This window comes from Antedon mediterranea, chromosome 6 (assembly GCF_964355755.1).
Source record: "Antedon mediterranea chromosome 6, ecAntMedi1.1, whole genome shotgun sequence".
In the NCBI taxonomy this organism is placed as follows: Eukaryota; Metazoa; Echinodermata; class Crinoidea; order Comatulida; family Antedonidae; genus Antedon; species Antedon mediterranea.
The window spans coordinates 25291786-25305800 of NC_092675.1; the positions used below are offsets into that span (position 1 = coordinate 25291786).

The following is a 14015-nucleotide window of genomic DNA, read 5'->3' on the forward strand; positions in this document are numbered from 1 at the left end:
AAAAATATACAATTACAAAATCTTATTGTATTTGTTCCACATCTGCAGTTTCTTGATTTAGACTTCTAGACCTAGCCCATACCACAACTTTCATTTGTAGCAACAAATAATCAGTACTTATTTTATACCATTTTTAGTTGAGTTGGAATGGCCAGAAGAGGAAGATGAGATGTTAACTCCAGAGTCAGTGGATCTTATAACAAAATTATTAAATGAAGAAGCCAAGTTTAGGCTAGGTACTGGCGGCTCACATGAAGTCAAGACACATCCGTTTTTTAATGAACTTGATTGGACTTCACTGCTGAGGCAGAAGGTGGAGTTTATACCAGCACTTGAGGGAGAGGATGACACCAGTTACTTTGATTGTACGTTTAATTAAATTTTACCAACTGGATAATGATTATAATACTATGAAATAGTTTTTTGTTTGGGAACTAATACCATTTTCACATCTGCAAAATGTAGACAATCACAGTACCGCTGTTAAATCTCAGAAGAAAAACACACCAACAAGAGGCCTGTGTTTTTGTTCTGCGATGTTCCGAGTTCTTACTCTAAAAATGTATTGTTTTTAATTTGACAGCACGTTCCGACCGATACAACCACACAGTTGAGACAGATGATGATGATGAAGAATTTCCAGATTATTCACATTTTTCGACTCTTTCACCACGCTTCAGCAAATCCTACAGTAGCCTTTCACAGTCATCGGATGATTCTGAAAAACGGGAAAGAGCGAATTCATGCACGGAAACCGATTTGGATACATCATCAGATTTGAAAGAGGATTCCCTGCTTAAGACTGATAGCTCTGGTCCAAATTCTCCTAGACTGTAAGTAAAGGATTCACGTCATTACTAAAAACCAGGCCCTGTATTTTACTATATTTGGAGAACTGTTATGTTTGCTAAAATCTGTATTTGCATTATTTTCTTATGGTTTTTCCTTTCCAGTTGTAGCATGCTACGCAGTTCAAACACTGATTCTTCAACGAGCGAGACAACAGAAAACTCTCCAAGAACGCGGCGTCGATTGATGCGAAAGCCGAGTCTTAAGGATATGCTACCCAAGCTCTCCATCTCACTGGAGGAGGACATGGTAGAATGGCCTTGTATATCAACACCTAAAGGAGATGCTAGAAAGTCTCGTTCATCAGTTACAAAGTCTGCATCAATTAACACTCTTTCATTAGTCATTCCTCCAGGTACATATATAGACTATTAAAATAATAGTTAATTTTTATAATTCAATTTACCTTATGGAGTGGAGTTTTGCTTTGATGAGTAGTAGCTTTGTGGTTATTAATCCCAGGGTCCTGCCAGTTCAAATCCTGTCCAATGTCAGATTTCACCAAATTAAGTAAATTTTCCATTTACATAAAAGCAATAATGACAAAGATACTGACTAATTTTAAGCTACCTTTAATCATACTATTTATATTTATCATGTTTTTGTTTGCTTTTGATGATTGTTACTATATATTGTGTGCATGTTTTGTCCAGTCTATATCCTGCACAATATTATGTGTATAGTATATGGCATTTTTCAAACTATAATGTAATATATGAACAGGACATAAGAACCGTAGGTATATTTGATGTGAAAATTTGCTGTGGCTTTATTTCATTTTGTCTTTTTATTGTAGAATTTCCCTTTGATGTTTTTATTTCAACCTTGTTGCATGATTGACTTTCCTTGTGGTGTTTTCATTTGTGTGTTTTGTCTTTTTTTTTTAATTACATAGAAGACCTACAAGTTCCTTCTCCTTTAAATTCACCAATAGAATCAAGTGTTAGTTCCAGAGATGCATCACCTTCCAGAGATTTTTCACCAGCCATAGGACCGTTGAAGCCACCTATCATCATACAAAAGCGAGGACGGAAGGAACGGTTAGGATTTGAGCTGTCGGCCATCCGAGTCTACCTTGGTGATACCAATGTGTACACAATACACCACATTGTAAAGGTATGCTTTAAAATGTTATATTTAATTGATGTGATTATTTTTGTTTTTTATTTCAACCATATTTAAAGGTGACCCTTCCATTTAAAGTAGGTACAGAAAACTGACTTCAGAGGCCTCTAAAAAAAAACTATTTCCTAAAATACAAATCAAACAACTTTTACTGAACATGTAAAAATATACAAAATCGAGAAAAATATTTATTTATAATATACATATACATGAAATATGCAGAAGTGAAATTACCTGCATTACTAAAGTAGATTTGATAAAAATTAATTGAAAATAATGTCATTTTCTTACAGCATGTTGATACAGAAAGTGATGTTTACAAAGCAGGATTACAAAAGAATGATCTTGTTACACATATCAACAGTAAACCTGTTCAGGGTCTACTTCATACCGAAGTAATTCAACTTATAGCTGGCACCACCAATCAGCTGAGCATACGTGCTTTACCTATTGAACACACCACCATCAAAAGTGGTGGTCGAAAAAGAAATCCATCCATTAGTAAAATGGCCAAGAGAAAAAAAAGAAATCGCAGACGAGACATCCGAAGGAGTTCTATTGTGAGAAGATCAAGTCTGAATCGACGTAGCCTTGTTGAAGGATCTCATGTCCATATGCCTTCACCTTTGACCGGAAGCAAAAGTATTGGTTCACTCCATCGAATAGCTGGTGATTATGTAACACGTTCTCCAACATTATTGAAAACGCAGCGTTCTCCGTTCAGTGCACTTACTGATGATCACCGGACATCTTCTACTAATAGTTCGCCGTGTTCCAGTGGACCAAATTCACCGGCATCATCACACTTTTCTTCGAGGCCAAGCAGTTTATCGGGATTGCTTTCACAAAGATCTATTGGGAATCGCGGACATCGTAGGAAATCTGTTGGACATATACCTGTTTCGCCATTAGCAAGGACTCCAAGTCCTTCGCCTATGCCAACATCACCAGTGAGGAGTTCAAGTCCACTTGCAATTCATACTCATTCACCTGGAAGTTCTAATTTGACTCAGTCATATCCAATTCAGAACTTATCATTTGCTTCGCCAATGAAAAAGAAGTTGAATAAAAGAACTCACGATACTCCACCTTCTCCTCTTTTAAGAAGAGCACTCTCTCCAGATAGAGAAAAAATGTCTTTGTCGTCTGAGTACCTGGAACCTCATGTGAGAAGCAAGTCTGAATCTGGAACTGATTTTCTGCTTAGAAAGACATCTTCATTTGGAAGGTGTACCAAACCAGATTTTTTACGAGCTCGCTTTGAAAAAGATTTAGAAAAAGAAAGACGAAAGGCTGAAGCAAAGGAAAAGAAAGAGAAAAAAGAGGAAGCAAAAGTTGAAGAAGAAAAGAAAGAGGAAAAACCTTCAAAGGCTACTAAAGCTGATAAGAAAGCCAAAAAAGATAAAAGTGATGAAACAAATAAGGAGGAAAAGAAGACAGCTAGATCAGAACAAAAGGAAAAGAAAGAGAAAGAAAAGAAAGTTAAAGAGAAAAAAGACAAAGCTGATAAGGACAAGAAAGAGAGTTCAAAGGGAGATAAAAGTGGAAAGAAAAATGAAGAAGTTGATAGCAGAGTAACCAGTTTGTAAAGCTTCATTGTTTGATTGAATTGAAACTCTTGAAAGACTATTTGCAGACAATAAAGTGTTTGAACATTGTCTATATCTAACTAACTATTGATTGTTAACCAAATATTGCAGATTTTCTTGGAAAATTAATGGATATTGTCATTGAGAGAATGACCGGACACAATCGTTTGGAAATGATTTTTTTTACATTGAAAAATAAAAGAGACTAATTCAGTGAATTTTTGCAGTAGGTTATTTACAATTTGTAATGTTTATATATTAATCTTGGAAATATAATAATTTGTAAAATTTTCATCTCAATTAAATACATTTATACATTTTGTATAACCACCTCCAAAACAATTGTATTGAACACTGGTCTATTAAATATTTCAAAAATTTAGTTAACTATTTTGACAAATTGTTCTTCATTCTAAACCACTTAGCCAAATTCACGAGCTCTGATTGGTTGTGCATTTTCTGTGTCACAAATGGTAGATGGAAATATTAATAAACATGCATAACACCACTTTCTTTTTGCGTGAATTGAGGAAGGAAAAAATATCTAAACTAGATAAATTAAGTTCTACCTTGCTTTATTAAAATTAATTATATTAATCAGTGACAACAAATTTGGGAAGATATATAAACAAATTACCAAACTTTATGCATGTTATATACAGTAACTTATGTTATATTAGTACATGGATGAATAATTTTCATTCTAAAATGGACAATATGTTTAGATATTGATATAGGTACATGTAAAATATTAATTATTTTATACTCTTTAATTTGTAATCTTTATACTAGCTTCTTAAACAACAGTGTGCATTTCTTTCCAGTATAAACACAAGTTTGTACTTTATTTCATTGCCAAAGAGACATTTTTAAAGGTATTGGAGGTATAATATATTGTACAGTATCTAGCTGCTCCCTGATGGCATTAAAACAATCTTACATAATTATTTACACTTTTAATTCCATGTAATAATTGTGTGACCATTGAAATGTAAAACATGTCCTTGCATATAGATGCATCACGACATTGTTATGTTTCTAAATGGTATTTAAAATAAGGTGTTTACATGTTGTATAGCTGATTCTGAAGTAGAAGGGAAGCTGTTGAAAGAATTGTATTCAGTGTAAATTATTTGTTTTTCGAAAACAAGATTTATACTTTTACATTACTAATCTCATAGTATTATGGGATGTTATTATAAGAAGCTGTTTTCGTATAAATAGATGAACATTACACATGTTGAGCATGTTGTTCATTACTGTCTATGTTGATTGATTCACATAAAACCCATGATTTAAACCTGATTGGTGTAATGAAAAATAATTTGTTACCCAAACTAATCGAAAAAAACTTTGTACACAATTCACTTCAGATGATGTCACTAGCATGCACTGATATTGTGACTTAGTGTTTATTCATTTCAGTGAATAAGATTTTTAGAATAAAAACATTGCTACCCTTGTATAGCTATGCTAACAAAATGTGTTGTGCAAAATAGTGTACAATTATCTTATGCTGTAAAATGTTCAGATTTTGAAGAAATTGATATCTTTTTCTGAAAGTTCGATTTTCAAATTTTGAAAGAAATTGAGATCTTTTTAAGAAATTTAAATAGTTTTCCAAAAGTTTTATGAGTTTTTTTTTTCTGAAAGTTTTATTAGTTTTTCTGATCTTGAATTTATAGAAAATGACATAAATTCATTTCATTGGTACCTTGAATGATATTTTGTCTAGAATGTAATGTTGGATTTTTTTTTCTATATCTGTATTCATTTTTTGTACATTAAACTCTTGCTATTTACTTGCAATATGATTTTTTAATCACAAAGCCAAAAGGTTGAAATAATTGTTTAATTACAAAAGAAAGACACATAAATTGTATTTATAATTATTTCAGCATAAATATATATTTTTATTTTAATGAATCAATCTTTTAATTTACAAAATTACTTTTATACAGATATAGTGGTTATATATTGAAGATAATTAATATGTGATATAAAAATTATATTATAATACATTTTTTTTATAAACATTTAACATTAATGTTTTATTTTGTTTTAAATTTTTATGTAATTTGTTTGATATTCATACAATAGTCACAACAATTTTACAACTTGAAATTGTTAATTAATGAATGAAGTTAATGATTACAACCTAATTGATATTGATTGTGTCCCATACAATTGGTAGATTGTTGCTATTGTCTTACATATGCCCACACTAAACTTGCCCCTAGTCTCTGGTTTATTTTTTCAGTTTTTTGTATTTCTTAAGTATAATTAATGGTTTGACACGCGATGTTTTTAAGAATATTACCGTAAGCCAAATCTACAATATAGACTGTCAACCCATTTAAAACCATCTAAGCTAATACCACTTTCATGGTTATTGAATTGACTAAAGATAATATTTTGTGAATTGATTATTATAGATTAAGTATTATCTTATGACTCAACCTTGATGTTAATATTGAGTTAAAAGTTTTATCTTATGGTGGTGATATATATTCTAGACAGCACAAACTCCTATATAGCCTGGTTTCCATCAAATATTTACTATATTTGTCTTTTCTTACTAACATAAATGCACGGTCATGTAATACAGAACTTATAGATAATAATTTAATGGAAGCCTGGCTTTGGTGAAAGGTTTGTGCATACACTGAGAATGCCATAATATTAGTCACACATTCACTTAGTGGAAACATTCCAAATGTATATAGATGTAAAGAAATTGAAAGTATGTAAATTTAAATGCCCTGCTGTACTAGATGTGTAAATAGTGTATGTCACTTATCCTTGTAAAAATATTAAAATATGTAATAATTGTGAAATGGATCATGAAGAGATAATATGCTTGCATTGTTCAACTGCAGTGCTAACTTTGTGTACTCTTGCTAACTTGAAAGAATAAAGCAGTGTATGTTAGTAGTGTGGTGAATTTGTTTTTATAAGAATGTTTATTTGTGTTTTCAGACGTATTGATATTCGTTTCAACTGCATATACGATAATATTCCATTCATCTTTCAAATTCATTGACAATATTCATAAAATGGTCATAATGTTATTCATCATAACATGTTATTCATCATGAAAATGATCATGTCAATAAGGTAAAAACATTGAAATACAATAAATCCTGTAATAAAAAAATAAAGTTTTTTTTCTACGGAAGTGATTAACTTTATTAAAACTACAAAGTATCCTATTCAAAGTCTGATTTAATTAATCTTCATTTTTCATGTTTTTGGGGGACAATAAACTCACCCAATGTCTGGGAAAAGAGAGTCTATGAGGGCTCACAGTTGAACGATTTTGGACTCTCGCGCTTTGATTGGTTGACGCGAATCACACACTGCGGAAGAATTTTCTCACGTGTGCCGTGAAGTCACATCGTTTCCGAGGAATGGAAATTTGTTGAATGAGGTTAAATAAACACTTTTTTTTAATTTAATAAACATATATCATCATATTTTATTGAATTTTACAATGTTGATATACAAAATATATTACGAAAAACCGTAATTTTATGCAATAATTTATCTAAAATGGTGTAGATCATACAATTTCCGACTAGACTGAGGGTGCAATTTGTTGAATCACCCAATATGTTTACTTCGTTCGTGACTAAAAATCATTATTTTCGGCCATGTTATATTAACTTAACTAGAAGTTTAGTAGTAGTAGTAGTATTTCGAAAACTACAAGTCGGATTTTCATAATTTTTTCTTTATTATGTTATTGATACAAAATACTAACAGGCAATATATAATTTGTTAAAAAAATTAGTAACTTTAAGTTCTACAAATTTGAAAAAATAAATCTACACCAAGAAAAAAGTTTTATCCATCGTTGGTGGCGGTACAACTGTTACCAAATTTAATTTTGCAAATTCAAGTCCGTCAATCGAAATCGAATCGACGAATATGTATCCAGGGCTAGGCCTATGCCTAAGCAAACTTTGAGTTAGAATTTGTGTTATTATTGGGTTTTAGTATGTCTAAGCATGGGCGACAGGCATTTAACAAAAGAGCGGGTTTCCAGAAACCACAAGAGCCTACTTCTGGAGTATCTGCTGCATTATTAAAGCAAGGAAGACGTAGCGGTCAACTTAACTTATCGAGCAGAGAGTTAACAACCGGTAAGAGGCCATACAAGCGGCGAGCTGGCTGTCTGTGTGTGCGTGTAGTAGGGGGCCTAGCCCCTAGCTGGCCATATAGGCGTCATATAATTCTTTTATTTATTTAACATCATTAACTTAAAGCACTAGAAGTTTAGTAGTAGTATAATTAATCATAAAATAGTATTTTCTGTTAAGTTTGTTATAGGCCTAGCTAGGCCTAGGCCCTATATATTAATTTATTTATTATTCGTGTGTTAATAATTATTAATAATAAATAATATTTACTCTTTTGTATGAATATCTTTTTTGCTGTCTGACTGATACAGAACATGTCCTAGACCTAGGCCTATCGTTGCTATAAAAGTAACCTTCATTGCCTCAACAATAAAAAATAAAGCCTTACCTCTGCCATAATGATACAGCACCAGCTGTTACATTGGTTGTCATTTATGAATGACTAGTTTTCATTTATTTGGTCTTAGTTCCAGATGCTGTGTGGCGAATAAACCAGGATGTACCTGAGGAAGCTAAGACCGTATCATTGGACAACACAGAAGATCGTTGGTGGGAACAAACCGATCTTACCAAACTGATTCTTGCATCCAACAAATTACAAGAGATTTCAAATGACATACGAGAACTTGGAGCTTTAACTGTTTTAGATGTAAAGTCTTTAGTTACCAATGAATATAACCTGTAGCATTTTTAACTATACAAAATACAGAGATGTATAGCATGAATCATTTAATAAATATAGTGCTGTGAATCCACCATAATGATAAAAGCCCTTGAAAACATTGGTAATGTGTAGATATATGTCAAACCCACATTTTTTACACATTTATCTGATTAAACTTTTTTTTCCTAATAATATGATAGGTTCATGACAATGTATTGACGAGCCTGCCAGGTGCACTTGGTGATTTGGAACAGTTACAACGTTTTAATGCAAGGTAGCTTTACTGTATAGATCATCAACATCAGTTAAACAGAATTTTCTAGTGTTACAATACCTATGTTTAATAAGTATTGTACATGTAACCATTGTTCCAGGTAGCAGGTGAAACCTCTGTAACTTAGTTTGATTGTTTATCTTTCCAGCCACAACCAGCTGACATGTATACCAGATAGTCTTTGGCGTGTTACCAGTTTAACTGTTCTTAACCTTCAACATAACCAGCTAACAGAGCTACCTGGTGGAATTGGTGAATTGCGGTACCTTGAGGAGTTGGTTTGTAATTTCTCTTTTCTATTGTTCCCAACATTAAAAGACACTTTTATGTGGGTTTTATGGCTTATTGGTTGCATTTATCTATGTTACAGAACCTGTCCAACAACAAATTACAAGTGATTTCCACATCTATTGGTGGGCTGTCTCGCTTACGAATACTCAATTTGTCAGAAAATAAACTGACAAGTATTCCATACAGCTGTGGAATGCTCAAAAGTAAGTATGATTTATCACTTATTAAGTAAAAAATATAGTGGTAGAAAGTGTTTTTGTTTCATCAGATAACAACTTATCCATCTATTATATTATTTATTGCAGATGTCATCACCATGGATTTAAATAATAACCAAATTGAGCAGATTCCAGAAGAGGTTGGAAGAATGTCATCACTTCAACAACTTTACCTACGTCACAACCGTCTCGCGCACCTTCCACTTCTACCAGATTGCACCTCAATTAAGGTAAATTATTTTATTACAACACAATTAGTATAAACAGTGAAAACAGTATACATCAGCTACGCTTGCACTCTGATGCCAGAAGTTTAAAAATGTCACATACAAAATGACAAAGTTGGTGACAAAGGCAATTGTAATCTAGATCTTAGAACCAGGTTCCTTTGTGACTTTAGAGAGCTATCAATGTCTATTATTATTCATACACATTCACACAAATACATTTTCACATAATTTGTTCAGCACTACACAAATATTTTCAGGAGTTGCATGTTGGTAATAACAGAATATCTGAAATAACTGCTGGGCACTTAGAACATTTGACCTCTGTTTCTGTACTTGACCTTCGGGATAACAAAGTCAAAGAGTTACCAGAAAAAATAATTCTTTTACAAGATCTCAATAGACTGGATTTGTCAAACAATGACCTAAGCACGTGAGTATTAAAAATCTGAAACAGAATTATATTAGATAGATTATACAATTTTAAATTTGATGGCGATACCAGGGAGTTGTTTGTTTGTTTTTTGTTGTTTTTTTAAAACCATATTTAATGAGGGTGATCCATCCAGCTATTGCTGATTATTAGGGACCCTCAGAGGTTCACAAGACAAACATTATATACAAGATGCTTTTACATAAACAAAGTCTTAATACAAGTCTTTGGGAGTGGAGTTGTAATTTGGTACTGTGAAAAAATCCTAACATGTGACGGGACTTGAACCCAGGACCCTTGGAGTGGTAGCCAAGCATCATAACCACCAAGCCACAACTCCACTCCTAAAACTGTGAAACAATAGAACCCCAAAGTGGACACCTTCAGCACCCAACAAAGTGTTCCCTTTTAGGAGTGTCCTTTGAATAGGATTAGCTGCAGTAATGTTATAACATATGTTTCCCCTTGTTTGGTTCGAAGTTCTAAAAGCGGCCTCTTGTTTGTAACTCGTAGAGGGTTTTAATACCTAGATTTAATTGTTGAGAAATATAACAGTACACTCACTAATATTGCCATTTTGTTACCATTTTGATAAAATGAATCAAATAATTTTGTTGTATATCTTTCCAGCCTTCCATTCAAACTTGGAACTCTTCCTTTACTCAAGTCTTTAGTGTTAGAAGGTAATCCTATGAGAGGTATACGACGTGACATTGTCAGGGTATGTACTTAATAATATGGACAAAATGAATCCGGAATGTGTCCCAAATTAAAAGATATGAGATACAGATAGAAGAAGTCCACTTTGAATATGAATTGATATCATTTCGCTTCCTAATTTTTTTATACAGAGAGGGACAGTTGGTCTGATGAAATACCTCAGAGATAGGATCCAAGAAGAACCAACAGAGTCACCTAATGACACTGGAGCTGGTGATGAAATTCAATCTGGTATAATAGGATCAACTACAACTTCGTCAGGGAAGACTCTTGATTACAGGTAGGAAAAAATGAAGATCAAATCTTTAAATTCTTTGACAATGATAAAGGTTTTGTCTATTATTTTATTAACTATGATTTGGTTTTTATTCTTTGCTTTAATAGCCAAAAGAAAGCAAGCTCTGTTCCTATTGATTTATGGGAGCCAGCACAGACCAATGAAGTAACTGTTGTGAATTTTAGCAAAAATGCTCTGACTGAAGTTCCTGAAAAGTGAGATACATTATACTTGTTTTTAAGTGCATTGCTGTACTGTACTGTACTGTTTTGCACTGTAATAAGGTATTGCTGACAAATGATGTGTATGTGTCCCTATTGTATTGCTCAATAATATTCATAGTACTTCTTTCTGTTTCAAATTTTTATTTTACTCTAGTACATAAATAATTTTTTACAGCATCATTTTGTTATCAAAATCCATCCAAGAGGTTAATTTGGGTTTCAACAAAATTACTATGATGCCAGTGGAGATGCAAATGATGGTCAAACTAACGTCACTTGATTTAAGGTAAGGGTTAGTGGTGGCTTTCAAATGTATTGATTGTTCTACTCTAATAATGTTAAATTATTATTATGATTATTAGATTAGATTATTATAATTTAATCTAATTATCACAAGATAGTCTAACACATTAATTGCTTACATGTAACAGTACTGTATACAATAAGAGATGGGTAGTAAAGTAAGGTTTGCCCCACACAATATGCTTCCAAAAGAGTAAAGTTGGGAATGTTTGATACAACCATATTCTGGAGCACAGATGGCAGTTGTAGCATAACAACTGAATTTACCAGTGTTTATTTACTATGCATAATCTCAATATTGTAAGTAAAGATGTGCCTTTGCCTAAGACTAGTGGCCATTTTCACCAATCACACTTAAGTGAGGTATTGCCCTTAAATATTAAGTATTTCACTTGAATTGTATTTAATTTTAAGGTTAAGTGTTTCCCTTATCCTAAGTGTGAAATGTGAATATGGTCTCTGGTGCTCATACTACAGTAGTAATGTATTTTAATACAATCCTGATCCTCTCATCATAGGTGCAATGCATTAAGTAACTTACCGAGTGAGTTTAGCAGTATGAGTGAGATGCGTGAACTGATCATCTCTAGTAATCGATTCAAAGACCTACCTGATGTAGTGTACACATGGAGTAAGCTAGAGGTTATCCTGGTCAGCGAGAACAAGATCACATCAATTGATGTTGCATCTTTAAGAAAATTGCCAAAATTGTCAAGTCTGGACATGACCAATAATGATATAGGGGAGGTTCCACCAGAGCTGGGCTTGGTAGAATCACTCAGGTAAACATATAATATATTTTTAATGTGGTTTATCTTCAATAATCAAAAGAACCATTAATAGCTGGTAATAATAATGTTAAGGCATTACTGTAGTTCATGTTCAGGCTAAATAATATACTCGGTTAAGTTAGATACCCACCAATTTACCAGGTAACCCAACTAAGCATGAATGGGCCTATATACTGTAAATAAATGTATCTTTGAGTTAGTTATTTATATAAATGACTATCCCTTACAGTATATTTTTTTTAATGTATTTGTATACCTGAACACCTTGTTTAATTGATCTATGTATTTTCCTATTTAGATCTTTGCAGCTTAATGGTAACCGATTCCGCAACCCACGTCCAGCTGTCCTCAACAAGGGTACAGTTTCCCTGTTGGCCTATCTACGAGATCGAATACCAACATAAATATTTAGTTTGAATATATCATATCAAAGCTAAATTATATTAGACTTACTTAACAATAAAAAACAGACATTTAAATTTGGACTTAGAATAGACCCATGATTGGATTGGTATAACTCTACAGATTTGCTCCGATGCTGGACTGTATGCGCAACATGAACAGAAAAATCTATACTGCATTAATGGCATAAAAAGCTAACATTAAATTACACTATAATATTGTACCTATCAAGTGGCAGGATTTATTTGACCGATACAGGCACTATAAAGCAGTATATTTTAATTTGAAGACAAAGTTGTTTATTAATTGTAGTATGATGACCACCAAATAACTTTCAGTTTAAATTTGTTTTTTTTTGTAAAATAAAATTATATATTGCTAATAAAATATGTTTTATAGTGCCAATATTTGTATTAGAATGGCTACTGTAGCTGAAATAAATGTAATATAATAATCTTACTTGCGTGTGTGCCATTATTCAATGTAGTTTTCATTACACCATAAAGTATTTGTTTTTGTTACTGCACACTGTACATCTTTGCCCCAGTTATTTAGTGTACTGTATACCATAATACACCTAAATAAATTCATGTTGTTTTATTGGACGATTGTGGGTCACATGGTGTGCAATATTCAACAGTTTTATTTAATAGTACAGTACTTCTTTTCGTGTACAAAAAAAAAATCTTATCGCAATAGTTAGTATCGAATAGTATACAAATAATGCAATATTACAATAATGGCATGAGGTGATTGATGAAAGGTTATATTTTCAACAAAGCGAACCAAGAATAAAAACTTGCATTATTTGTTTTATATATAAATATATTCCTGTCATTTGAATTAGATTGAATAAAAGGTAGGACTAGGTAGGCCTACATTTGATTCACATTGAAACATAAACATTGATATTGTTTTTTATAGAATAATATATTTGGATTTTATAAACACACCTACCTGAAGTGTTAATTATGTCAACAAACGACCAAACAATCCTTGGACTAAGTAGACTAAAGCACCTAGGCCTCACCTAATAATTGTAATATAAAAGAGACTAATATATATAGGTTGGTTAGAAAGGCAGCCATACCATTACGAACTGGAACTCATCTAGGCTAATTAAGTTGGTAACAGTAAGCTAGGCGCTTTAACCCAGGATTGCTTGGTCATTTGTTGACATAATTAGCAATGCAGTAGGTGTGTTTATAAAATCCAAATAAATATAATATTTAACATATACTATAAAAAACCAAATAAATGTTACTGTTTGTGAATCAAATGTAGGCATTTTTATTCAATCTGATTCAAATATATTTAGATGTTATATAAAACAAATAATGAATATTTTGTATTTGTGTAACGGTTATTTTTCCATGAGGCAAAGCCGAGTTCAAATATAACCTTTTATCATTCACCTCATGCCATTATTTGTACCATTACGCTCATTAACATTTAGTATTTGGCTATTTGTATAATAATCTGGCAC

At 32.3% G+C, this 14015-nt stretch overlaps 2 protein-coding genes across 10 annotated transcripts in view; both read left to right on the forward strand.

Annotated features, from left to right (window-relative positions):
• Positions 1-6507, forward strand: part of LOC140051066 (microtubule-associated serine/threonine-protein kinase 2-like) — a 75397-nt gene extending 68890 nt beyond the window's left edge. For 8 of the 9 annotated variants that reach the window (XM_072096146.1, XM_072096151.1, XM_072096149.1 and 5 more), the window contains 5 exons: positions 138-365; positions 584-833; positions 954-1204; positions 1745-1965; positions 2268-6507. In XM_072096146.1, coding sequence (XP_071952247.1) covers positions 138-365; positions 584-833; positions 954-1204; positions 1745-1965; positions 2268-3563 — 2246 coding nt within the window. In that variant the 3' untranslated portion in view covers positions 3564-6507. The remainder of the gene's footprint in view (positions 1-137; positions 366-583; positions 834-953; positions 1205-1744; positions 1966-2267) is intronic. The other variant, XM_072096150.1, reaches the window with a different exon arrangement.
• A 972-nt stretch (positions 6508-7479) lies between these two features.
• LOC140051145 (leucine-rich repeat-containing protein 40-like) lies at positions 7480-12948 on the forward strand. The gene is made up of 13 exons (XM_072096268.1): positions 7480-7708; positions 8173-8354; positions 8570-8643; positions 8792-8921; positions 9014-9137; positions 9240-9382; positions 9640-9812; positions 10443-10533; positions 10664-10812; positions 10917-11024; positions 11209-11319; positions 11855-12118; positions 12426-12948. The coding sequence occupies exons 1-13, from the start codon at positions 7564-7566 to the stop codon at positions 12529-12531; spliced, it is 1800 nt and encodes a 599-aa protein (XP_071952369.1). The 5' UTR covers positions 7480-7563; the 3' UTR covers positions 12532-12948.
• The last annotated feature ends 1067 nt before the right edge of the window (positions 12949-14015 follow it).

Excerpts from the sequence above, each read along its gene's own strand:
- LOC140051145 (XM_072096268.1), top strand. The coding sequence starts at position 7,564 with ATGTCTAAGCATGGGCGACAGGCATTTAACAAAAGAGCGGGTTTCCAG. Across the intron at positions 8,355-8,569 it reads GAGCTTTAACTGTTTTAGAT|GTTCATGACAATGTATTGAC; the intron begins GTAAAGTCTTTA and ends ATAATATGATAG. Across the intron at positions 11,025-11,208 it reads CTGACTGAAGTTCCTGAAAA|CATCATTTTGTTATCAAAAT; the intron begins GTGAGATACATT and ends AATTTTTTACAG.